Below are 24,588 nucleotides of genomic sequence, written 5' to 3'. Positions count from 1 at the left end.
CTCAGGGTGCCGGGGGCCCCGCTGGCGCCCCCAGCCTCTGCCAACTCAGGGTAGGAGAGCGCGACGGAGCGCCGCCTGATTCTTCTGGCTCAGGGAAGCAGAGGAGACATGTGAGAGCCAGAGGAGGGACGAGCGGCCCAGAGTTATCCTTTGAGCGCCGGGTCCGGGCCGCAGAGTTCAGGCAAGGTGACAAGATGGTCTCCTCACCCTCCACCCACAGCCCACTCCCTCTCGCTCCAACTCGGTTCCAGCCCCCAACCCCTTCCCCGAGTCAGCAGAGGGCGCTGTTGGATCTCTGGGATCGGGTGGGGCCTGAATAAACACTATCAGAAAGTCCCTGGCCTCACATCTTGGGAGTCCCCCAAAGTTCTAGAGTAGGTGTTCCCATCCCTCTCTTAGTCCCTTCTCCATTTTCTGGGACTCAAGAGTAGTGAGCTGAGTAGTGGAGGAAGCCCTTCTCAGAACCATCCCACGCAGTCAATCATGACACGTCAGAGTTATGTCCCTCCCTCTGGGGGAGGATTGCGGAGGTCGCTCCCACCGCTTGCTCATAGATCAGCCTGGGGAGGCCTGGGCGAGGGCACTAAGGCAGGCAGGCATCTATCTTCTGGGTCTTCCCCTCCCATCCTAGGGGAAAGTCCAGAGGGCAAAGCCAGGAGAGGACTGGAAGTTCAGGGCGTGGGCTCAAGCTGCCTCCCTCCCGGTGGGCCCTGGTCGTCCCCAGAAGGAGCTGTGTGAACAGGCAAGGACAGGACCAACAACCACACTCCTGCCCGCCCAGCCTGGACCCCACACCTTAGGTTCTTCTGGTCCTGCCTGAAGAACCATTTCCTGAGCTTTGGTGTGTGTACGCAAACGCGGAAAGAAACTGTAAGAGCAAAAGGAAGGAAATCTGGCTGGGCTGAGAACCAGTTTCCAGGACCACAACCTTCCAGCGAGACACACCAAGCCCTAGTGGACCTTGCTCCCTAGTTATCCCCGCAGGCAGACTGTGGAGGAGGAGCAAAGATGCTGAAGAAAGAAGTATCCAACCGTTTCTGCCAGGCATGTGCTAGGCTCAGGGGCAGCGAGGCGAGGAGGACTGTGGCCCTCTCCTCTGCCTGCAGACAGAGCCCACACTGTAAATAGAGGCACTCCCCAGAGCCAGACAGCTGCACGAACTCAGGGAGGAAGAAGAAAAAACTGATTTCACAGAGGTGAGTGGTGCTCTTCAAGGTGACCTTAGAGAATAAAAGGGCAAATGCTCAGTTCCAGGGACAAGGACAGGGCGAAGTATAAAAAGGAGTAGTTTTAAAAGCCCATGGCATGAGCAGAAGACCTAAATAGGCATTTGTCCAAAGAAGACATTGGCAATAGGGGGAGGGTATAGCTCAGTGGTAGAATGTGTGTTTAAATAATAACATAAATAAATAAATAAACAAGCCTAATTACCTCCCCCCCCGAAAAAGAAGACATACACACGGCCAACAGGAACATGAAAAATGCTGAACAGCACTAATTATTAGAGAAATGCAAATCAGAACTACAATGAGGTATCACCTCACAGCTGTCAGAATGGCCATTATCAAAAAGTACAAATAATAAATGCTAGAGAGGGTGTGGAGATTCCTATTTTGTTGGTGGGAATGTAAAATTGGTGCAGCCACTATGAAAAACTAAAAATAAGAGTTACCATGTGATCCAGCAATCCCACTCCTGGGCATATATCTGGAAAAGATGAAAACTCTAATTTAGAAAAGACACATGCACCCCAATGTTTATACAAACACTATTTACAATAGCCAAGTCATGGGAGCAAACTTAATGTCCTTCAACAGATGACTGGATAAAGAAGATGTGGTATGTGTGTGTGTGTGTGTGTGTATACATATACACACATACACACATACCTGAAGCTAACACAACATTGTAAATCAACTATATCAATTTTTAAAAAAAAGTCCACGGTAGGTTGGGGTTGGCTGACTCACAGGGCTCAGAAAGGATGTGGTGACAGATGAACAAGGGGGAAGGTGGTCTGAAGTCAATATGAAGAAACTTTGGACACGTAACCACCAAGTATAATTGCCTGAACAAACCAACTGTGAAAGACATTTTGGGAATAACTGGGCAGGATGTGAATATAAGCTGAGGATTAGACATGAGAAAATTATTTTGTTAGCTCTGATGATAATATGATTATATAGGAAAATTACCCTTTTTTTTTTTTTAATGGCTACTCTCCTGAACCATCTCTTTTTTTCAAGAAGAAGGTTAGACCTGGGGTAGGATGACAAGCAAGCACAAACCCAGGGCAGACCTGGCTCCCCAGACAACCCAGAGAGGAGCAGCTGTGCCAGGGACACCCTCTGTGCTACAGCACAGCCAGGGAGAGCTGCGGCCAGGGAAAGCGGGAGAGGAGAGCAAAGATGGGAACTGTGTGTCTTAGAGACTGTCATCTCACCTCAGTACTGACCAGAGTACTGACACTGCATCCCTTCAGGTGCCACGAGGTAAGAAGCCATTCTTCCTGGAGTGATCGTGTGTGCTTCCAGCTTCCTCAGCCTCAACCCTACTCTTATCAGACTCCAAGATCAATCTTGGCTGCAAACTTTGCTGGTGAGCAGGGAGAAGCCGCCAGCGATGGACAGCTCCACCTTTTCTCATGGCTCAGCCTGTGGAGAAGGACTTTGCTCTCTCAGGTATGGTTGCTGGTCTTGGAGAGACTCCTGGAGAGGCAAGGGCAGCTGCAGCTCACAGACCTTGGTGGCAGGCATATTGGGGGGCACTCAGCCATGTGAACACCCCTGGAGGCTGACGTCTTGAATTCAATTACTCTATTTTTTAAAGATGCATACTAAAGTATTGAAGGGTGAAATGTCATATCTGTAATTTACTTTGGAATAGTTCACAAAACAATAAATGAGGCAGAAAGAAGACAGTCTGGGTGATAGACTAATGAGATGGCTCTGCTGAATGTGTTCTAGAGCAATGGGGAGTGCTGGAAAGTCACTGAATGGGTTATCTTGGGGTTGGGATTGGGCTGACCTTGGAAGGAGGATGAATGAATGCCTGGAGGGCAGGTGGACCATCACTGCCACGTCCAAGGGAGAACTGATGAAGGCCAGGACCATGGAAATGAGAGAAAATCCTTGGAAAGGCCTTTCAGAGGGCCAAAGGACAGGGTGAATGCTTACCTGCAGGAGGGGGAGAGGAAGTGGGAAGAGTTGGCGATGGCTCCGAGCTTCCAGACCTGGGCACCCAGGGGAGGAGGTGGCAGTCACCCAAGGCAGGAGACCCATAAGGGGCAGCCAGGTGGCGATGTCCCACCTGGAGTTGGGGATGTGAAATTCAGAGGAGAAGAGCAGTCAGACTAAAGATAAAAAGTGATATCTAAATCCATAGATGAGTGAGGGCCAGAGCAAGAGAAGAAAACAGAGGCAGAGTTTCAGGAAACCGTTATGTTTCAGGAACATGGGGGAGGGGTGAGTAGCAGTAAAGGGGCTGAAAGAGAAAGGAAGCCGCAGGGCCAGACCCCTCACTGTGCCAGGCACCATCCTGGGCGCTTATAGCTATGAGCTCATTTAAGCCTCACCACAACCTGGCAGGGTCTGTGCGACTTGTCCTGTTTTAGAGATGAGGAAACTGAGGCTCGGAGACAGGAAGTGACATGCCCGGAGTCCAAGCCAGTAAAGGGCTGTGTTTGGACTTGAACCCAGATCTCTGGGGGTTCCAAAGCCCATGGTTTTTTCTCTCTCTCTCAGACACGAAGAGAAAAGAGAACTTCAGGACAAGAGGAGGGGACAGTGGTCAGAAGCGCCAGCTAGTAAAGAAAGCTGAGAAGCAAGAGAAGGCCACTCGATGGGGTGGCCTCCAGCCCAGTGTCCGGACAGGATCCCAGGATCCAGAGCACCTGCCAGTCCTGAGGAGGGATCCAGGCGGGCAGGGGCAGAGCTGAGGTGAAGGTCATGGGAGCGGGACCCTCCCACCGGGGAACAGCTGGAAGCAAACTGTGGCCAGTGCAGAGTAGTGGCAGCGGTGTGGTCACGCAGTGGGAGAGAGAACGGGGCCAGGAGACCCCGGAGAACAGACCCGTGTGGAGTTGGAGGAGGAGAGCAAGGAAAGCCCATTCCTAGTCAAGTTCATAGAGACAGAGAGTAGGGAGGTGCTTGCCAGGGGCTGGGGGAGGGAGGAACGGGGAGTTACTGTTCCCTCGGGTATTCGGTTTCCTCTTGGGAGAATGGAAGAGTTCTGGAGATGGGTGGAAGTGACAGTAGCACAACATGTGGATGTACTGAGAGCCCCTGAGCTGTAAGCACAAAAGGGGTTAAAACGGTAAATTTTGTGTTACGTGTATTTTAACACAATTAAAAAAGAAAAAGAACAGCCCACTTCCCTAGCCTGGAAAGTCAGCAGAGAACGCTGTGTACCTTGGGTGGGGAGGTGGCGGACCTCAGCCCTGCCCTTCACATTACACCCTCAGAGCCTCCGGCACCAGCTCCAAGTGCTAGCACCTGGAAATGCCACCGAGCCACCGGATCCGCTCAGGCTTCTGTCCCTTGGGTGCCTGGCACTGGCTGGTGGAGGCGAGCTGGGGTGGGCACCTGGCCCCCTCCCCACACAGCAGAGCTGGGCTGCCCTCTAACTCTGCCACACCCCCACCCGGGGCCAGATATTTGGGCGCCCACAGGTGTCCCAAGTGAAGGCAGTGTCTTCTGAGAGCGCATAGGCATCAGCTGGACCCAACGCGACAACGCACAGCAGCTTTTAGCCAGCATCCCAAGCCCAGACCCCATAACAGAGAGTTTGACACCTGCTGCAGACACCGCCTCCCCTCCACTCAGCAGGGCCCCTGCCTGAGCCCCACGGGAGGGGCCGGCTCAGAGATTAGACACAGGTGCCCTGGCAGGAGACCTGGGAACTTCCACCTGTGGAGGCCTGTGGGGGTGAGGGAGCAGGGGAAAGGAGTGAGGAGGCCTGAGAGGAGGGAAGAAGAGGGAAGAGAGGAGTTGAGGAGGGTTGAAGACGGCATGGAGATACAGGAGAGATGAGAGGAGGGGTTGGAGGATGTGAGAGAGAGAAGCAGACACACAGACAGGATGGAGGGGGTGGGGAGAAGGAAGAGGAGGAGATGGGGGTGGAGGAGAGAAAGGAGGATGCATCTCTTCACAGGGTAGGGCAGGAAGGGTGGTGCTGGAACTCAAGGTCAAGAGATTGGGTCTGAACTGGGGGCCTGGGATTTTAATCCAGAGGCCCCAGCTTTGGATATGAGGGAGGCCCCGATGCTTGATGGCAGCTCCCAAGTGGCAGGGTTAGATCAAAACAAGGGTGAGGTTGGAGATGCACTCCTTGGTGGAGTCTGGGGCCTAGAGAGGGGTCTCCAGTCACTGAGGGGCCCCCCCTTACTCCTCCAGGTGTCTGGGCCAGACTAGGTCACCAGAACATGGTGCCCAGGGAATATCATCATTGCCAAAGTCAGCTTACCTCCTCGCTGCCAGGTGAGTAAGGCCCAGAGAGGTGAAGCAACCTGCCGGCCAGAGGCAGGGACTTGGCCCACCAACGCCAGTGCTGGGTGCACCACGCCTGCCACCAGCAAGAAGCCCCCTCTGGTCAGAAGCCCTGGTGAGAGGCAGGTTCTGCCCCATGTGCAGGGGGTGAGTTTGGCTAAACTCACTCTCCCTGAGCCTCAGCTTTCTCCCAGTTCAGCAGGAGGAGAACCCCCGTCCTCACCTCCCAGGGCAATTGTGAGGATCAGAGGAGAAATGTGGGGATCAGTTTCATTGCTTTGAGAAAGTAAAGGCTTTATCATACCCTGTTTATTGACTCATGGGAGCTAAAATGATTCTGTAAATCAAATATCTGGACTCGACCCCACTTGAGACGGCCAAGGAAAGGGTCAGGAGGAACAACCCAGCCTCCTTTGGCCCCTTCTACCCACCTTGGCCTTGGCCCAGAGTTCTAGCTTCAGCCCCAACCCACTCCCCACTGCTCCCCAGTGCTCTGCCTCCCTTCTTACCCACTCCTTTCACTGCTCCTGGGGCTTCCAGCCCCTGAACTCTGGCCCCTCATTCTCCCCACCTTGCCTGACTCCTGTCCCGGTCTCCTCCCAGCCTGTGTCACTGTTCCCCACAGGGTCAATCCAGATGCTCAGCCGGTGACTGGGCAGGACAGACAGCTCCAATCCGTGGCCTCCTCATGCACCCCCTGAGCCAGGAACTCGGCTGGGCTGCCTTGTGGCTCTGGTCCAGGACCGGCTCAGGAGTGCAGCGGCCTCCACCTGGGATGGAGCAGCCGAGGGCCCTGGAGAAAAGAGAAAGAGGCAATGCTGGGGGCAGGGGGAGGCAGTTAGTTCAGGAATTCATTCAGTCATGTATCAATCCTTCCACTTACTGAAAGCCTAAACATACCAGGCACTAGGACTATAGAGATGAGTAAGACGTTGATTATAACCTGCAGGCACCAACTCAAAATACGGTGAGGTGAGGGCAGTGCCAAAGAGAGGCCCTGGATGCTGGGGGCCACCTAGTACAGGCTGGGGGATGCAGCAGGGTCCTGAAGGTGTTGGGGGCATTCAGCCAGGCTCTTCTCAGCTGGTTGGACCCCTCCCCAGGGATGCAGTCTTGTAGCTTAGGGAACTGGGGTGAAGAGACAAGGCAGGGTTTGAATGGGTGGAGGTCGCTGGCACTCCTAGGCAGAGCTCAGACCAGTCTGCCCTGCCCTCACATCTCTAATTTCCAGTTACCATTCCCAGACCCCAGCCGGACCTTCTGGTCATCCACCCACCCTCACCCTTGCTACACACACACACACCCCTCATCTAGCAATGACCTTGACTTTCACTGCTCTGTGCTCTCTCCATGAGATTGGATTTCCTCTGAACATTTCTGCTTTCCGCCAGTTCCCCTCACCTGGCAGCCCAGGTCATGCTTTGTCACTTCCTGGGTCAGCATATCCTCCAATGGTTTGAAGTCCCTGGAGAAGCAGACTGTGTGCTTAGACCCCTCCTTTTCTGTGACTAGCAGCTGGAACAGTGGTGCCTCCTGCCAGCAGAGTTGGGCCATGGGGCTGGCCTTGGCCACTGCCCCCAGTAGGATCCCACCAAGGCCCTGGAGAAGGAGAAAGACAGAAAGAGGTGGGCAGGGCCAGGGGGACCTCCAGTGAAGGTGGAAAGAGGGTGCATCTGAGGACTGGGAGGGCTAAGCCTGCCCTGAGAGGATGAGGAGTGGATGGTGCAGGGGCGGGGTGTCTTCTGGGGAGGCCAGATGAAGAGGTGACACCCAGTGATTCTCAGAGTTCCTCATTTGTATCCCCCCTCCACCCCCTTCCTCCAAAAATGAATGCTTTGGCTCCTTCCTCCCAATCTCCAACTTGTCTTGGAGGGCCTTGGGGTTAAAGAGGGTAACATGGCTGACAGGCGATCCAGGCAGGATGATTATAGGGTTGAGAACGTGGTGTGGGAGAGGATGGTAATTACACAGTAAGATCCTCCCTGGGGGCTTCAGGATTTGTGGGCAGAGACCTGGGAGGGGTCCGTTTCACCAACATACTATCCCCAGCCCAGAATAGCCTCACCACACCACATTCCCAGCGGCTTCTTCTGGGAGAGGAGGGGTGAGGGAAGCCCCTCCTGGGGAAGCCCCCACCCCAGCTTCCTCTCAATGGTCCAGCCCTTCCCCTCCTTGGAAAGACCTGCGATGCCAGGGAATGAGTCCACTGACTCTAGAAATAGGCCTTTAGGAGGAAGAAGCAAGAAGAGCTGGGTTAGAGGTCATGAGTTACTGCCCACTGAGCCCAGCTCCAATAGACAAGGCAGTTTGTGTGTGGGGGTGGCCTTTGTGGTAGGAGTGCAGAATAGCAAGAGTCCCTCCTCCTTAACGTGGTTCCCCTGTTCTGGGGTCAGCAGCTCTGAGAGTGGTCCAGGTGTCTCTGGCCTTGAACCTGGTGACCGGCTCCCAAGACCTACAGTTCCTCTTCCTGGGGATGTAACATAAGAAACCCTCTACCCAAGGCTACACGAGCACCTCTTTCCTCCAGCAGCTGAAACCTCATCACTGCTTCTCTCCCGGCAGCTCAACACCCTTCAAAGCTCAGTGACTCCCTTAGCCCCCAACCCACATTTGCTATGATCCAGTCAGGACCTTGAAGAAGGCGGGCCGAAGGTTGCCTGGGTAACACCGCCGAGGGGCACCCCTAGCTGGAAGACAGTTGCCTGGGAAACCAGGGCAGTGGGCGGGGCCCCAAACCCCGGTTAGCCTGTGTTGGGATGAGGAAAGAGCTAAATGTTCACATCTCTCCCAACTCCTTTTCTGTAAAGACAGCAGGGTCTCTTCTTCTGGACTGGGTCTAGGGCAGCCGGAAATCTGAAGCTCCTGAAAGACTCCCGGGGTTTACCTGCAACCCAAGGGAACCCAATAGTACCAAGCCTGAGGGAACTCGAGGAAAGAGGCAAGATCTAGGAGGGGTTGGAGACAGGAACAAAGCTTAATACATTATGGTACAGAACTTGGAATAGAAATCTAAAGTGGAAATATGCAAAGCATGCCCCCCCCCCTAAAAAACCCCACCAAAAAAAGTGGTTTTAGTCCCACGGCCAAGAATCAGAAGTTCCAGAATCCACCACCAGATGGCAGTGTTGCCCACTCATTGGATTAAGTGCAGTCCTGGAACCCACCGGGAGGAAGCCAGAAGATGGAAATCCTTTTTGTCACACAAGTTTTTCCTGACTCTTGCTCGCTGGTATTTGGCAGATACCCATAACTGCTTATGGTCATAAATACACAGTTTTATTTCCCCAACCTGGCTCTGACCCGATCCAGTTAGCAGACCTCATTCTTTTTTTTAACTGGGTTTTTTTTGGCGGGGGTGGGGGGGGGTGGATCTGTTTTACTTAACTTAGTTACTTACTTATTTATAGGTGAGGCACTGGGGATTGAACCCAGGACCTCCTGCGTGCTAAGCATGCGCTCTATCACTTGAGCTGTACCCTCCCCAGTTCACTCATTCTTTACTCAAAGCAGCTAAGGAATACTTTGCTGAAAAATGTTCCCACTCCCTTGGGTCTCACAGTGTGAGGCTGATAAGCTGGGGTAGTAATAATGGCTACTTATCTCATTTAAAACTGTGTGTCAGGCAGTTAATCCTCAGAACCTTATGAAGTCGGTACAGTATTGTTATCTTCATCTTACAGATGAGGCATCTGAGGCCTAGAGCCAAGTTCACATAGCCAGAAAAGGGGCAGAGCTAGGACTTGAACCCAGGCAGCCGAGTTTGAGTCTAGAAGCTGTGTGACTAACCTCTGTGAGACACAGGATGGTGCAGATGTAGCTAGGAGAAGCATCTACTCTAGACCTGGGAGTCAGGAATGGAATCCTGGACAGCATGTCTAAAATCTCATCTATACTGAGACCTGAAGAAAGAGTAAATTGGGGGAGGGGGCAGTGGCAGGAGAAGGGGGAGTTGTCCTGGGAAGAGGAAACAATTTGTGCAAAGATGCAGAGATAATCAAGAGAAAGAGGGTGGAGTGACATCCAGGTTTTTCGCCTGGATGATTGAGTGTCATTCATTAAAATGAAACACAGCCAGATGGAGGCACAATTTAGGGGAGAGAAGAAGTTGTCTGTCACATTTAACCTATGAGGTTTAAGGTGCCTTGGGACATCCAGACGGAGATATCAACGAGGCATCTGGCCTGGAGTTTTAGCCAGTATCATTTACAGTGTCCTGTCTACTCTGTTACCTGAAAAAGGGTCTACGTCTTATTGCTCTTTGCATTGCTCAGAGACCTGCCACTTGCTACATGTTTGGTGGAGAAGTGAAAGCTGGGCCACCTCCTCGAAGGAAGAAAGAGGCGACACCATCTCTTCTCTCAAGGAGTTTACAATTTTGCTGGATAGGCAATATGATCCTATTTTATAGATGAAGAAACTTGATGAAGTGTTGAGATGTCCATGTCGTGGAGGGAACCGGCTGTCTTAAGTTTTTTTTTTCATTCTGCTGCGGTCTTAGTTCCTGTTCTCCATGAAATAGGTCATCTCTTCAAAGATCCCCAGCTTGGTCCTCCTAATCCCTACCCACCTTCTTCCTTCACATCTGGGCTCCCACTTTCTTCTCTCATTCCACTTCAGCTTCCCAGCCCAACTCTGTCCTTACGCCCAGTGCTCCATCTAATCCAAAAAGGAAACCAGTGTCACTCTGTTCTGCCTGAGAAGCCCAATAATGGTCACCCACTTATTCAATAAGCACTGTGTGTGCCAGGAAACGAGCAAGATCTGACCGGACGGACGCCCTCGAACCTTTTCAGTCTGTTGGTTATTTGCCCATTGACCTCTAGGGCTTTAGACTCAAGAGATCAGCCTGAAGGAACCGAGGTCTGGGAAGAGGTATCCAGAACCAGAAGTTAAGTACCTCAGGAGCACTTTAGTACCTTAGCACTCTTCTGCTCTGCTACTGGTACCTCGTGTTACATCTGAAGATGAGGGCTCATCCCACACCTGGGTCTCTCCCCTCACAACTTGCTGTCTGCAGCTCAGGCACAGAGAGCAGACCTCTCTCTCACCCTCACCCCTGCGACTACAAGCCCCTTCTCAGACTTCGAAGATCCTGCAGGTCCAAAAGTACATCTAGGAATTCAGAGGCCAGATTTCTCTGCAAGCACAGTGGTCTCAGCCCTGATCCCTCCCACTCCTCCCCCGATGGTGCCCAGTTCCTGTCTGTTCCAGCCTCTGACTCCCTTATTCCCTTTCAAGCCTCAATTTCAAGTTCACATTCTTCCCAGCTCTAAGTCTTCCTCTTGTTTCAGGGCTTCCCACCACCTCTCCACCTTCTCAGATTGTCTATGGCCTCTTCTCCTAGTGTTCCTCACTGACTCCCATGTCAATCCTTCCATCCCAAGCTGTGCTTCCTGATCCCCTGCTGAGCCCAGCCTGCTGCTTCCCTCCAAGCCCCCTTCAAACATCTTTTTTGGGCTGCTTCTGGTAACTAGGGCCCTTCTGGGCTAAAATCCTCCATCTCCGCCCCCTCGGGCTCTCCGTGCTTCTACCAAGGCTGACTTAAGTGAGTCAGCCTTGGGCTAGGCTGTTCTTCCTTCCGCAGGAGTCTCTGTCTTCCTATCTCTGCCTTCCTCTGATCCTCTGTGTCCGCTTCCTCTGTGTCTACCAAGGAGGCTCCCTTGGTATCTCCCAGTCTCTGTGCCTCCTGCACCTCTTCCTCCTGATTTCTCTGTATTTCTCTTTCCCAGGGCTCTGGTCTCCGTCCCATCAGTTCTTCTGCCCAGCTTCCATCTCTGTGCACCCCTGACCTCCTGTGGTCTGGTCCATAGACCGCCATCTCCCCTCCTGTCTAGCCACAACTCTCTCCTCCCTCTGGTCTCCCTCCTCTATCGTTGTCTTTGATTCTCCCTACTCTAACTCCCCAACTTGTTATGCCTGTCACTTTCCTTCTCTATCTGTCTCTTTAGTTAAGTCTCTCCTCTCTGTGTCTTCCCCACCTTTGTCTCTCTCCTCTTCCTCCAGCTCTTCCTATCTCTATGTCTCTGATCTGTCTCTTCCCCTTTATCTCTCGGTCTTTCTTCGATTTCTCTGACTCTGACTTTGTCTATCTGCCCCCTCTTCTCCCCCACCCCAATATCTCTGTCTCTCCATCTCTCTGGGCCCTCGCTCCCTCCCTCTCTCTCTCTTCCTCGGCTCTCTCCGGCTCCCTCTCTCGCCTCGGATGACAGCGCTGCCTCTTTTGTTGGCTCCGCAGCCAATCGCGGCCGCTGACGACACGGGGGCCGGGGCTATAAAGGGCCAGGCCCGGGCTCGGGCCCCCCCAGCCGCCCGCCCCGGCCGCCCGCCCGCCCCGCCCGCGCGCCCGCCGCCCCCGGCCCCCCCGGCCCCCCCTCGGCCGGGCAGCCCCCAATCCCGCGGCGCCCGGACCCCCTCCTCCTCCCTCCCTCCTCCCTCCGCCCCCTCCCCGCGGGACTCCGGCGTCCCCGCCCCCCAGTCCTCCCTCCCCTCCCCTCCAGCATGGTGCTCGCGGCCCCGCTGCTGCTGGGCTTCCTGCTCCTCGCCCTGGAGCTGCGGCCCCGGGGGGAGGCGGCCGAGGGCCCCGCGGCGGCGGCGGCGGCGGCGGCGGCGGCGGTGGCGGCGGCGGCGGGGGCCGGGGGGGAGCGCTCGAGCCGGCCGGCCCCGTCCGTGGCGCCCGAGCCCGACGGCTGCCCCGTGTGCGTCTGGCGGCAGCATAGCCGCGAGCTGCGCCTGGAGAGCATCAAGTCGCAGATCTTGAGCAAACTGCGGCTCAAGGAGGCGCCCAACATCAGCCGCGAGGTGGTGAAGCAGCTGCTGCCCAAGGCGCCGCCGCTGCAGCAGATCCTGGACCTGCACGACTTCCAGGGCGACGCGCTGCAGCCCGAGGACTTCTTGGAGGAGGACGAGTACCACGCCACCACCGAGACTGTCATTAGCATGGCCCAAGAGAGTAAGTGGTTGGTGGGACGTGAGCGGTGGGGTGCGGGCTCCAGCTCCCGCTCGGGGAAAGTGAGCGCCTCCCTCTCTGATGCGGGGCGCTCCTGGCTGCTCCGTCCGGAAAGGCTTTTCGGCGAAAACTTGATGAATTGGGGGGCGGGGGCTGTTCCGCAGAAGTTTTTCGAGCTGTGGAGATGGGCTGCAGAGTTGTGTGCACGCCCCGTCCTTGGAGGTGAGGGGGCAAACGGAAAGGATTGCGAGATACCGACTCCCACCCTGGGTGTGCAGAAAAGACCGGTGTTGCGGGGATTCTGGGGAAGCAAGGGTCCGCCTGCAGCGGAGGGGAAGGGGCAGCAACTCAGTCCTGAAGGGCCGTGGTGGAGAGGCTGGAGAACAGAATCGGGAGGCTTCGGGACCCCCGCAGTTCTAGCCAGGTTGCAGTGCTCTCCGCTACCCAATGGCCCTGGCACCAACTCTCCACTCCTTCCACCTTGGGCTTCGCAACGCGCCCCCGGGGCTGCAGAAAATCAAGTGCCCCTCTCCCTCTCCCGGGGACGAGATCCCAGAGCCCTGTATCTCTCTCCCGGCAGCCCAGCTGGCACCCATTCTAGCCGGAGCCCTTTTGACATCGGGTCTCTCAAGGGGCTGGAAAAGCTGTGCCTTCTCTTACTGACCGAGCTCAAAGAACTCAACTCCATTGCGCTGGGGCTAAGGGTACCCGTTTAACTGTTCAAACCTTAGTGTTGTATCCCATATTCACCCGCCCCTACCCGCAACCAGGCTTGAGGAGAGAGAGGAACACTTAGGGAGAAAAAGAAAGAGGTAGATGGGAGGCAGGGGAAACCCAGGCATCCTAGCTCCTGGCCAAACGGAAGATGAACATGTTAATAGACTTGAGCTGCTTTGAAATTTTATGGCCTGGAAAATCCAGGCCAACACTCCCCGACACATACACCCAAACCCCCCAGCTCTCCCTAAGGTCAGATGACTCCCTTTTCCCCTCCCCCACTGAAGTCTCCCCCAACCCCCAACAACTCCAGGGAACCAGGCCCTCTCTTATTCCCTAGTGGTTTGGCAAAGTCGCCGCCCCCCCCTCCACTGTTTGGTTTTATGGCTCTGAACAGAAGAGGGGGAGACTGGTTTATTGGCAGATGGGTCATAAAAAGCTGGGGGCCTAGGGGAGTCCTAGTGGCCCACCCCCAAGGGAGAGGCACTGGAACCCAGGTGTGCATCTGGGAGGCTGAGTGCCTCACACTGCCACCAGTTTTTCTGCAAAGCTAACTCCACAGTGCTTGGTCAGGGCTGTACAGAAAAGAATACTCAAAGGACTAGTAAACTAACCTGGGGTTGGGGGTGGGAAGGCCTGGGATCTGGTCTTGGGTTCCTCAGTCTCCCTTCTGTTCTTAAGGCTTCTGCTTTATAGATGCTGGGGTCAGTCTGAGACTGACAGAGGGCAGGGTTGGGGGTGGGGAATTATAACAGAGTTAGAAACAGTGGTAGAGGAATTCTGAAGAAGAGTTTGCTAGAGGAAGATGAAGGATACAGAAAAAACGATACTTTGGTCTATGTGGTGGAGTGTGTGAGAGAGGCTTTCCAGAATGAGTGATGGAGCTGTGGGCTTCCCCCTGCCTCGTTCTGTCCCTAGCATCTCTTAACCAATAGGCCTAAGCCCAGAGTTAGCCCTGGTAATGCAGATGCAGGAAGGAACAGACACCACACGCACAGTTTGGGAAGTGCAGGTTAGACGTAGGGGGTGGACAGGACAGGGAAGGACACCAGTAGATGGGATTCCACCCCAACTTCTACCCTCTTGCCACCCCAGGACTTGGATAACTAGGGAACTGGGTCTCCAGCCAGGTATTGTGCGTCCCCTTTAAGAGCTAAGCTGAGCTCTTAAGAGAGGGAGGGGGAGCAGAGGGAAGGGGAGGGAGAGAGGGGAAAAGGAAAAAGAGACTTTTATAGTCTAATCCCCAGGGACCCGCTTTAATAAGAGACTTGTGCTCTGCTAATCGGGGGAGGTGTTTGTCAGCAGAGATGGCCTCCGCTCCCCTCCCCCTTCTTCCCCTCCCCCAGCCCTCAACCCTGGACCCCAGCCCCCACCTCTCCTGGGCTGCAGTGCCTGCCCTAGTTCCCTCCACCCTCTCGGGCTCTCCCACCCCAGCCTTCATCCTGGGAACCCAGCCCCCTTGCCCTTCTGGGAGCCAAGCCCAGCCCCTCAGTTTCTCTCTCCTCCTTACACCAAGAGGCCCCTGCCCTCTCAGCCCAACCTCCTGCCCCTAGGCCTTCCAGCCAGGGTGAGGAAAGTGTGTTTGGTGTTTGGGGGTGGCGGGGTGGGGGGAGGAGGAGGTGGTGAGCAGGGAGGGGGTTGGGCTTTTGCTGAAAATAGTGCAATGACCTCTCTCCAGACCACAGCCGCCTACTAAACCTGACCTGCTGCCTGCCACCAACCCGATCAATCCAACACAGATGTGGCTCCTTCCCCTCCCCTTGGGAGCTGGGCCTATGTGTGTGTTGGGGACTCTCTCAAGCCTCTTGTTCCTCTGTGGCTCTACCTGCTTCTCCTTTGTTCCTTCCTCTGTATCCTTCTATCCTTTCTCTTTTTCCCACTAGGCTTAGCTACCTCCCTTCTTTTGGCTTCTTAACCCCCACCCACTCCTTTTGCGTCCCTCCTTCTCTCCTGGTGTTCTCCAGCTCCCAAACTTATTTCTTCTCTCTCTGCCATGATCTTCCCCTCTCTCTTCCTTCTCTCCTCCATTTCACTGCCTCTCTCTTCTAACCTACCCCCATCTCTAAAATCTTTTCTCTATTCTTATCTTCCTTGCCATCTTCAGTCTCTCCCCTGTCTCTTCTGCTTTCCCTTTTCTTCCTCCATATGTCTTCATCCTGTCCCCTTATAGTACCAAATGTCCTCATATCCACTGGGTGAGAAGTGTATGGTGGTTCCTAGGGGTGAGGATGGGACCTGCCTGAAGGAACCAAAGACTGGCGCCCAGTCCCCCATCCCTAAGCCTTGGGCAGGTTTAGGTAGGGAAATATGTTTAGAGTTTAGAAAACTAATAATAAACCAACACTTACTGAGAAACTACTACTATTTTCAAATTCTTTATTTAATGCTCAGCACTCCTATGAAGCAAGTATTATTATCTGTATCACTGAGAAGTCTGGTGAGTGAGGTCAGACACTGAATAATATGGCAGACAGTGATAAAACCCACTTCAACTGCAGTCAAAGAACAGTGCTTAGATGCCAGGAAGAACTTTCAGGCACTTGCCTATATAATTTAAGACTGGGAGTTTAGGGAGTTAACTCAGCATGCACTTACTGAGCACTCCCTGGTATTATGGGAGGCAGTAAGGCTGCAATGGTGAGCAAAACAGAAATAGTACTGACACAGTGTCCACTTTCAGCAAGATTAGCACCTAATGGTGAAGACAGGCAGGAAAATAAAACAATCTCTGTGCTGAAATTAGGTATAGCACACTGTTCGAATTGTTGCTATCACTCTCCATCTCACCAGCGACTACCTTGCCCCAGAGACTCCTAATCCCCAAATCTCCACTCCGTAAACCTTACCCCATTGCAGCTCCAGCCAGAGTTAAGATAATCGGGAGGACTGTCAGTGCCCTGGGGCTTCAGAGAAAAACCAAGGGGAAAGAAAGCTGCAGAGGAACTTTGTGTCTTGTGTCCTGAATATATGAAGATCATTAAGCACTTTCCTTCCATTTAAATTGGAGTGTCTTCCCTTTCTTCCGGTGGGGGTTGGGGAATGCTGACGGGAGACAACAGATGCTAAATTATCTGTGATTATGCAGAACTCAAGACCAGGGTATGACAGACACATAAGGGCCTGGACTTCCTGATCATACTTACATGGCTCTGGAAGCTCATTCCTGATTCTTCCTGTTTAGCGTAAAAATGGATATTCCTATCCAATGGAAACATGACTTAGGGCATTCCCAACTAATTTAAGAAATTAGAAAGGGGAACTGAGAGGAGCTGAAATGGAAGCAGCGGCAGATATGGAGAATCATCCTTTAAACCCAAGAAGGGTCAATTTATGGTCCAGAACAAGGGGAAATGGGCCAAAATGTAAAATTGGGATGTTAAACCTTTGTAAAGACTTATTGGCACTGGACTAAGAAACCAAAGGAAGCTCAGAGGAGAAAAGAAGAGTGATTACATCTGACGTGGTGTGTTGACTATTATTTCCGATGCTCCAGGGAAGTATGAGAAAAAACCCCGGGAGGCAGTTTTTCCTCCCTTAAAAGTGGAGGCAGTGATGGTGATGCTGCGGAAGCAGCTGAGGGTCAAAGAAGTGAAGAGTCAGATGCAGGAGTGCTTGAGTATTCCATACTTTTGGGTGTGTGGTTTCTAGTGGGAATGATGCCAGAAGCCTAGATCTGAATTCTGGCTTACTTCATGGAATAAATTTGGCCCCTGCTCCGTATCTGGACCCTGGATTATCCATTCTTTGAGGCCATCTGCTTTGCGGGGGGGGGGGGGGGGCTGTGCCAGGATCCACTTGGCCACCAGACAAAACAGAGCAGAAACGGGGCAAGGTGACCTGAGGACAGCAGGTGTGATATGAGGTTTGGCTTCCATGAAGAGCATCAAAGGTTCAGGAAAAGTTGAAGCCCTACATGCTGGGGAAAGCTGGAGGAAGGAGAGGCTACAGGTTGAGGAATTCCCTAATAACCGTCTTTGCAGGTTATCTGGTAGAAGGGAACTCATGCATTAGGGCAAGCAGGGTAAGGAAGGGGTACAGATCAGTAAGGCCTGAAAGAACCATCTTATAGGGAAAGAGCGAGGGGGGTTCTGGGTACCAGTGACACTGCAGTCAACAAAACAGGCAAGAGAGAGGGGTAAGAACTCGAAAACAGGCTGAAGGGATTGCCAGTGCCCACAACAGCTGCTGACCCCTCCACACTCTTCACTCATGCTGTGCCCTTTCTTTTCAGCGGACCCTGCGGTACAGACGGATGGCAGCCCTCTCTGTTGCCATTTCCACTTCAGCCCCAAGGTGATGTTCACAAAGGTACTGAAGGCCCAGCTGTGGGTGTATCTACGGCCTGTGCCCCGCCCAGCCACAGTCTACCTGCAGATCTTGCGACTGAAACCCCTAACTGGGGAAGGGACTGCAGGGGGAGGGGGCGGAGGCCGGCGTCACATCCGAATCCGCTCACTCAAAATTGACCTGCACTCACGCTCCGGCCACTGGCAAAGCATCGACTTCAAGCAAGTGCTACACAGCTGGTTCCGCCAGCCACAGAGCAACTGGGGCATCGAGATCAACGCCTTTGATCCCAGTGGCACAGACCTGGCTGTCACTTCCCTGGGGCCAGGAGCTGAGGGGCTGGTGAGCAGGGAGCCTGAGATACTGGCAGATATATTAACCTGGCCCTGAGGAGGTGGGATGTTGGAAAAGGTAGACCAGGAATGTAAAGGGGGCTGAGGACCAATATTATTTTTCTAGGTTCCAGAGCTGATTCTAGAGGAGCAATTAGGTGGTAGTGATGGGGTGCTAATCACTTTTCAAAGATCCAAGGCAGGCAACAGCTGGAAACTGGATTTGGGGTGGTGTGTTAATAGATTCGTGGAAACACAGAGATGGGCTGTTGTTGAGACCTTGGGCCAGGGGCTGATGAGGGTCAGGTTGCCAGGAGAGGGAGAATTAGGGAAGGTGAATTGAGGGAGAGATGGCTAGCTGGCAGGAAGAGTGGGCAGAAGACGGGCTGGGGATGGGAGCAGGGGAAAGGCTAACAGTCTCCGTTTCTGATACTCCTGTTGAGGGGCAGGTGAGAAAGGAACAGGGAGTAGGAGCTCTTGGGGAATATGTCACATCTCTTTCTCCTCTCCCTCACCCCCAGCACCCTTTCATGGAGCTTCGAGTCCTAGAGAACACAAAACGGTCCCGGCGGAACCTGGGCCTGGACTGCGATGAGCACTCAAGCGAGTCCCGCTGCTGCCGCTATCCCCTCACAGTGGACTTCGAGGCTTTTGGCTGGGACTGGATCATTGCACCTAAACGCTACAAGGCCAACTACTGCTCCGGCCAGTGCGAGTACATGTTCATGCAAAAGTATCCACACACCCACTTGGTGCAACAGGCTAATCCAAGAGGCTCTGCTGGGCCCTGCTGTACCCCCACCAAGATGTCCCCAATCAACATGCTCTACTTCAATGACAAGCAGCAGATTATCTACGGCAAGATCCCTGGCATGGTGGTTGATCGCTGTGGCTGCTCCTAAGGTGGGGGATAGGATGCCTCCCTCACAGACCCTACCCCTCGAACCCTCAGCCCTGACCCCCATGCCCCCAGGCCCAAGAGCTCCCTCCACCTCTTCCCATGAACATCACACCTTGTTCCCTGCCCAAGCAGTGTGCAATACAACAGAGGGAGGCAGGTGGGGGATTGAGGGGTGAGGGGTTTGGGGGAAAAGGGGAAGAGGAGGGGGCATGGTCAGGTGGGGAGTGTTAGAGGTTTGAGGTGAGAACGTTTGGCAAGAAGACAGAGAGACGTAGAGACAAAGGTAGAGCAGAGGGATAGAGACAGAGGAACAAAAAAGAGCAGCAGTGAGAAGGCAAAAGGATAGAGATGCAGAAGAGACAGAGACTAAGGCAGAGATAGAGAGAGAAACCGAAATGGAGTTTTAAGAGAAAGCCCCACACCAAGCCTCCTTTCTTCCACTGGCAAGGTGAGGGGCTTGGTATGGTTTGGGGAGATCCCCTGACTACCATTCTCAGTAGGAGAAGAAATCAGAATTCATTCTTAGCTTCTTCCCTTTCTCTCTCCAGCAGTGGCTGGGGGAAGGGAAGTCAGGGCAGGGGCAAAGGGAGGATTTTGGAATTTTATTTATTTATTTATTGTGACTTTTCCTTTTTTGGTATTTGGCTTTACTGAAATAGAAGGGCCCCTGCCCACGGTGCCCCATTTGTCCCTTATTCCCCAAACCCTGTTCTCCCTCAGTACCCATCTACTTAAGCACTTGTTTGAAGCCTCCAGGGTTGAGAATGGGAGTAGAGGGCAAGAGGGCTGACACATGAAGTTCCCAACCCCAAGTCACCCTACTTAAAACCTTCCTGAGCCAAGTGGGTTGAACTGAATTCCAGCAGTCACAGAAACAGGAGGAGGGTTGGGGTTTAGGAGCTGGAGGGGTGGGGGGAGTGGGGCTCAACATCCAGGATCCGTATGAGAGCCACTAAACTAACCCTCAGGTCCACCCTCATAGTACTGACTTATTTAGGCAGAGGTGTGGCCTACTCATGCCCAAATTCCCCCCAGCTAAGAGAGAGACCAAAGAGCCTGTGGAATGCCTCTGCTGCCAGCCTTTATCTTCAGGTCAATAAAAAGAAGAGTAGAAAGCCCAGAGTCCCCTAGTCTGGGCAGCATTAGGAGGGGTCAAGAAAGTAGTAGTAAGGAGGCTGAAGGTAACAGGGCGTTTGAATCCAAATCACTGCTCTGGGCTAGGGAATAGAGCCGGCAGACCAAGGTGGAAGGGATTCTGAAGGGGGGACATTTTAGTCCCCCAACCCAAAGCTCAGGGTGGAAGAGGGGAGAACAAGGGAGCAGAGTGTCTATAATTATTTTTATCTTTTATTTTTTGGAATCTAGCAGTACCTGGCAGCAGGGAGGGGACAATACAGTAGGGAAAAGCATCTGACAAGGCCAGTTAGAGCAGATGGGAAGGATGGAGACTCCCTGGTTTGGAAGGCTAGGAAGCAGGCAGGGACTGGTTGCCACTCCAAGTCACTAGCTGGGCCTATTCATTCCTTCCACAATCCTGACCCACCCTCCTCTGGACTCACTGTGCCTCAGTTTCTTCCCCTCGATGGAATGAGAACTAGCAGCACCCGCCACAGCCAAGAGATGAATTCTGAGCACTTACCACGGGCACTTTATGGACATAAAATACCTCTCGCTGTGGGACAGATAACCAGGGCACCAGAGTAGTGGTGAAGAGATGTGAGGCTTAGAGGAGTCACAGGCTTCCGAGTACAAGTTCCCCTCTGCCTCCCAGCTGGACAGTGCCTGAAGCCAAGGAGCTGAGAATCTCCTGATCTGCACCCTATTCATACCTCACCACCAGACCTCTTGGCTCTGGGCAAAAGCCTAGAGGATATCAGGAGAGGAGGGGAAAAGAACCTTCAGCAAAATTGTCACTCTAATTAGAGCCAACAGTTACGGCTTTGATGCAAACAGTACTGAACTAAACTCAAGTCCAAGCTGGAGAGCTGACCTGGAAGGCTTGTTCTTCCCAAGAGCATGACTTTCCTGACTGGTCCAGCTGGTAGAAGGGGCAAAGGTATGTGACCACCCTTGGAAAGGTGATGCTGGTGAGTTTTGGCATCTTATTCCCATCCCCACAGTGAAAAAGTAAGATGAATTATTTCGGTATAGGAATGGGCAAGGGCTGTTAAGCATTTTAACTCACCTCTGCCCATATAGCAGCTATGCTAACCCCAGCCTCTCCTTTCTGGCCCTGTTCTTCATCCTTCCTCTGCCCCAATCTTGGAGAGCAAGATACACCTGACCATCAACACCATCCACGTTTCCTTGGTGGAAGGAGAGGGAGAGAAGTGAAAGTGAAGAACAGAAGATGCCTCCTCCAAGGTCAAATGCCCATGTCTCTTCATGTTGGCACAGGGTGGGGGCTGGGCAACAGGCATCGGGTGACTTCCCTCTACAAATTCTAGAGAGCTGGGGCATTAGACTTGGGGGACACTTAGAATATGACCCTTTAGTATCACCAAATAAAGACCTTTGGGGGGGTCTTTCTCTATGAACATATATCTATGAGTTGAAGTCTCATTCCCCTCGTCCTCCCCACCCCCAAAGAGGCATGAGGTAAAGAAGCCTGGGGGCACAGCCCAGCAACCACCCCCCATCTCCCACCTTATGATGTGTATGGACATGGTCAGTGCCCCTCCGATCAAAATTAGTGTAATTATTATTTACTTTGTGTATTTGTTACACCATGTGCGTGATTGCCTTTGTTTGTTAAGGGTGTCTGAGGAGTATGGGGCTGACAGGGGCACTGGAATGCCGGGAAAGGACTTCTTCACTGAGACCAAGGCTTCCTGGAGGGAACCACTGCAAAAAGGCCATCAGGCAGTTTTCAAGTTATGTGACAGAGGACAAAGATGGCCATAGGGTGCTCTGAGTTTTGGGATGGTCACATGACACAATCCAGCACTTGAACCTGAAAAAAGAAAAATAAAAGCAGTCAAAGAGTTTAGAATTCAGTGATGAGCTCTTCTCCCTAATCAAGCGCCACATTTACACCTTGGAGACCAGGAAGCAGACGATCTGAGAGAGAATGAAACCCTATGTTCAAGGACTAAGAAGATGGGGTCTCTGAAGCAACGGAAAACACTGAGGGCACCTAGGATGAGGGATGGGATGTGCAGCCCAAGGGAGGTTGGGCAAGGGACAGGAAAGAGAAGGGACTTAGAACAACTCTTCTTTGGAGACTTAATCCTAAACTGTCTCAAAGATTACAAAAACCCTCTCTCAGCCTCCACAGAACAGAAGATCTAAAAGTTCTCTTGAGATGACCTAGCTAATGTCTACCCTATTCTCCTGCAGTTCCCTGATCTTAAGGTTTCTTCAACAAAATCCTCAAACCAAACCAACATTCAACTTGCCAGTGTACCAAGAGTGGTTAAGCATCTCAAATATTGATTCCACCATAAAAACGTCTGCCTAGGGCCTAAAGAGTTGGGGATAGCAAAGGAATCTTGCCTAACTCGTATCTGGAAACAAAGGAAAGTTCCTGTGACATCAATCTGATCCAGATGGGGGACAGGGCCACTGACGGCTCAAGTGCAACCATGCTTTCTCTGTCCTGTCAGTTTTCTCAGTAGACTGACCCCACCTCAGACCAACTACAAGACTGAGGTTGAGGGAGGACAGGAGTGCCACATATTGTATTGTCCCCCCAAGGAAGTGCTTTACCCACACTTCTCCCTACCTTTTGTCCTGAGCTAAAAATAGGTCCCTGCCCCCCAACTGCTTATTGTTTCCTACATTGAGAGGACACCCAGAAGAGACTGCAAGATGACTTCCTGCAACTCAATGCATGAATAGCTATCCTATACTGTCTTTGCCCATGTCAGGAAGCTAGGAACCAACAGGCAGTGGCATTTATAGCTTCTGGTGTGTGGTCATGCAGAAGAGGGAAGTCAATGCCCCTGGCCACAACGTGAGCTGGGGTTAAGGGAGCAACTGGGACTCCTCCCATATCTCTAACCTCCAAATGCACCAGCACCTGCAGTAAGCATACACATACACACTCTCAAACTAGTCCACTCAGCCCCCTTTCTTCTAGCTGGACTCTACTCAGGGAAAAGAATGTTTCCACTGTAAATCACCTTGTAAAATTAGGAGCTAATATTTATGGAAAGATTACTATTCAAGCTATGTTAAGCAAACTGTGCTCAGTACATAATATGATAGTGTCAATTCTCACAGCAATCTTCACAATAGGGTTGCTCTTGGCACAGAGTCTGGGAACCAGCTGAGCTAGTGTGGTAGAACAAGGAATTACACCAAAAGAGTTGCAATACAGTATTTCATTGTTACTTACCTATTAACAGTGATCTGAGAGGTTAGAAAAACGAAAGGCAGGGACAACTGAGAAAGGAAAACAAAGAGAAAGCTGGGAGCACTTTGGGCTCAAAGGGTCCCCAAAGTTGTGAAGTCTGACATTTTTTAGTCCCTTTGAAAGGAGAAACAAGAGGAGTGTGGACATGTAGCAAGAGTGGGAGATTAGATTCTGGAGAATTCCAATCGTCAGAGGCCCTTATAAAAGGGAAAAACCGTTCTTCTCCCTTATTTGTGTAAGTTCCTTCCTTTCCCCTCATCTGTTTCTCATGTCAGATATGACAACAGGACTCAACCTCAACACCAAGAAGTCCTGCTCTTATTCACATCTTCCTTCCTTACAGCCCTCACCCCCCAAAGAAGCTTCTAGCCTTGTGTCTTCACAAGTTCCCAGGATTTGCGGAGGGGGAAGGGCAGTTTAGAGTGATGGTAGAGAAAAAGAGAATGATCCTAGAGAACCATAAAAAGGTGCAGATTTACAGCGGAGGAAACTGGTTCCCTCCAGCATCTTTTATAGACTCCCTCATTAAGAGCTTCCAGGTATGCAGAGAATGTCACAGCCTCAGGACAGGGGAAAGAAGACTGGGGTTGGCTAACTACATCTGGATCCTGGATTAGCTACACTAAAGAGACTCGGGGATAGGAAGGAAGGGTACTTGGATCTCAGATCAAGAATTGTAAGCATGGATATCTATTTTGCCTTTCAAGGGACTTACCATTTTAAGATTGAATTAGTAAAAGACATAGGCATCCTGAACTATTCCTGCTCAACAAGTATGTGTGGAATGGTTACAATGAGACAGGAAGAGGATTTGGTGATCAGGCTTGGAGGTGAGACTCCTGACCAACATAAGAATAGCTGCTGGAACAGGATGAAAAGGGTTAGTAAAAAATCCACACAAACTGAGAAACACTGTATTAAAGAAATGGGAAAAGTGAGTTGAGTGGGGAAAAGAATGATTAGGCTTCAGGAAGAGAATCCTCGGGATGGGGATAGGGAGGTTGAATAACTATCTGGAACATTATAGAGGATAAGGAAACAAAGTGAAGAAAACTTCTGAAGGACCTAGTACTCCACTCCATTATCAGCATCTACTCCATTCCTTTACCTATTTCTTATTTTGGGTAGAAAACCCTTACTGAATATATAAACTCTCTAAAGCTACAAAACTGAACGAATTCTCTCTGGTTCTGTTTTCAGAGAGACAGAGTAAGAGGGGAAAAGCTAAATTCAAGATCAGGGCCTGGAGAAAAGAAAAGGGAGGCCGACAGTAGAGGCCAGAGAAAGAGAAGGAAGAAGTTTAACCAGTGTTCCCTTTTGTTCCTTTCTCCAAAGTCTCAGAATGGGGCAAAATTCACAACCAGTGGACAAACAGGCAATCTCTGGATATGTTCTCCAAGACAGCGTATTCTTAGGCATCTAAACTTAGGTCCTTGTCCTCTAGCAAACAAAGGGACTTTGTGGAAAGAGATCATTAGGAAGGGGATCAAATCATTACCTTTCTATTAATCACAAAGCCAGACAGAGGTGTTAGTAGAAATGGGAACAAGGAATTACACCAC

General features: G+C 52.1%; 2 protein-coding genes and 1 long non-coding RNA gene across 4 annotated transcripts in view; 2 read left to right on the top strand and 1 right to left on the bottom strand.

Annotated features, from left to right (window-relative positions):
• The first annotated feature begins 6 nt into the window (after positions 1-6).
• Positions 7-11,710, top strand: LOC105086397 (uncharacterized). 2 transcript variants are annotated; one of them, XR_010382950.1, is made up of 6 exons: positions 7-186; positions 632-1,196; positions 2,483-2,681; positions 3,744-3,938; positions 5,394-5,477; positions 9,758-11,710. It is a non-coding gene; the product is annotated as an uncharacterized LOC105086397 (long non-coding RNA). The 2 variants fall into 2 exon arrangements; XR_010382949.1 differs by lacking the exon at positions 9,758-11,710 and having other exon boundaries at positions 5,394-5,794.
• A 258-nt stretch (positions 11,711-11,968) lies between these two features.
• On the top strand, positions 11,969-21,661 carry GDF11 (growth differentiation factor 11). The gene is made up of 3 exons (XM_010976906.3): positions 11,969-12,435; positions 17,381-17,778; positions 18,290-21,661. The coding sequence occupies exons 1-3, from the start codon at positions 11,985-11,987 to the stop codon at positions 18,668-18,670; spliced, it is 1,230 nt and encodes a 409-aa protein (XP_010975208.3). The 5' UTR covers positions 11,969-11,984; the 3' UTR covers positions 18,671-21,661.
• Positions 21,359-24,588, bottom strand: part of SARNP (SAP domain containing ribonucleoprotein) — a 45,034-nt gene continuing 41,804 nt past the window's right edge. The window contains exon 12 of the transcript XR_836914.3: positions 21,359-21,622. The gene's annotated coding sequence lies outside the window, so the exon portion shown is untranslated. The remainder of the gene's footprint in view (positions 21,623-24,588) is intronic.

This window comes from Camelus dromedarius, chromosome 11, assembly GCF_036321535.1.
Source record: "Camelus dromedarius isolate mCamDro1 chromosome 11, mCamDro1.pat, whole genome shotgun sequence".
NCBI classification, from domain to species: Eukaryota; Metazoa; Chordata; class Mammalia; order Artiodactyla; family Camelidae; genus Camelus; species Camelus dromedarius.
This window is presented reverse-complemented; position numbering and strand designations above follow the sequence as displayed.

Excerpts from the sequence above, each read along its gene's own strand:
- GDF11 (XM_010976906.3), top strand. The coding sequence starts at position 11,985 with ATGGTGCTCGCGGCCCCGCTGCTGCTGGGCTTCCTGCTCCTCGCCCTG. Across the intron at positions 12,436-17,380 it reads CATTAGCATGGCCCAAGAGA|CGGACCCTGCGGTACAGACG; the intron begins GTAAGTGGTTGG and ends CTTTCTTTTCAG. Across the intron at positions 17,779-18,289 it reads GGCCAGGAGCTGAGGGGCTG|CACCCTTTCATGGAGCTTCG; the intron begins GTGAGCAGGGAG and ends CCTCACCCCCAG.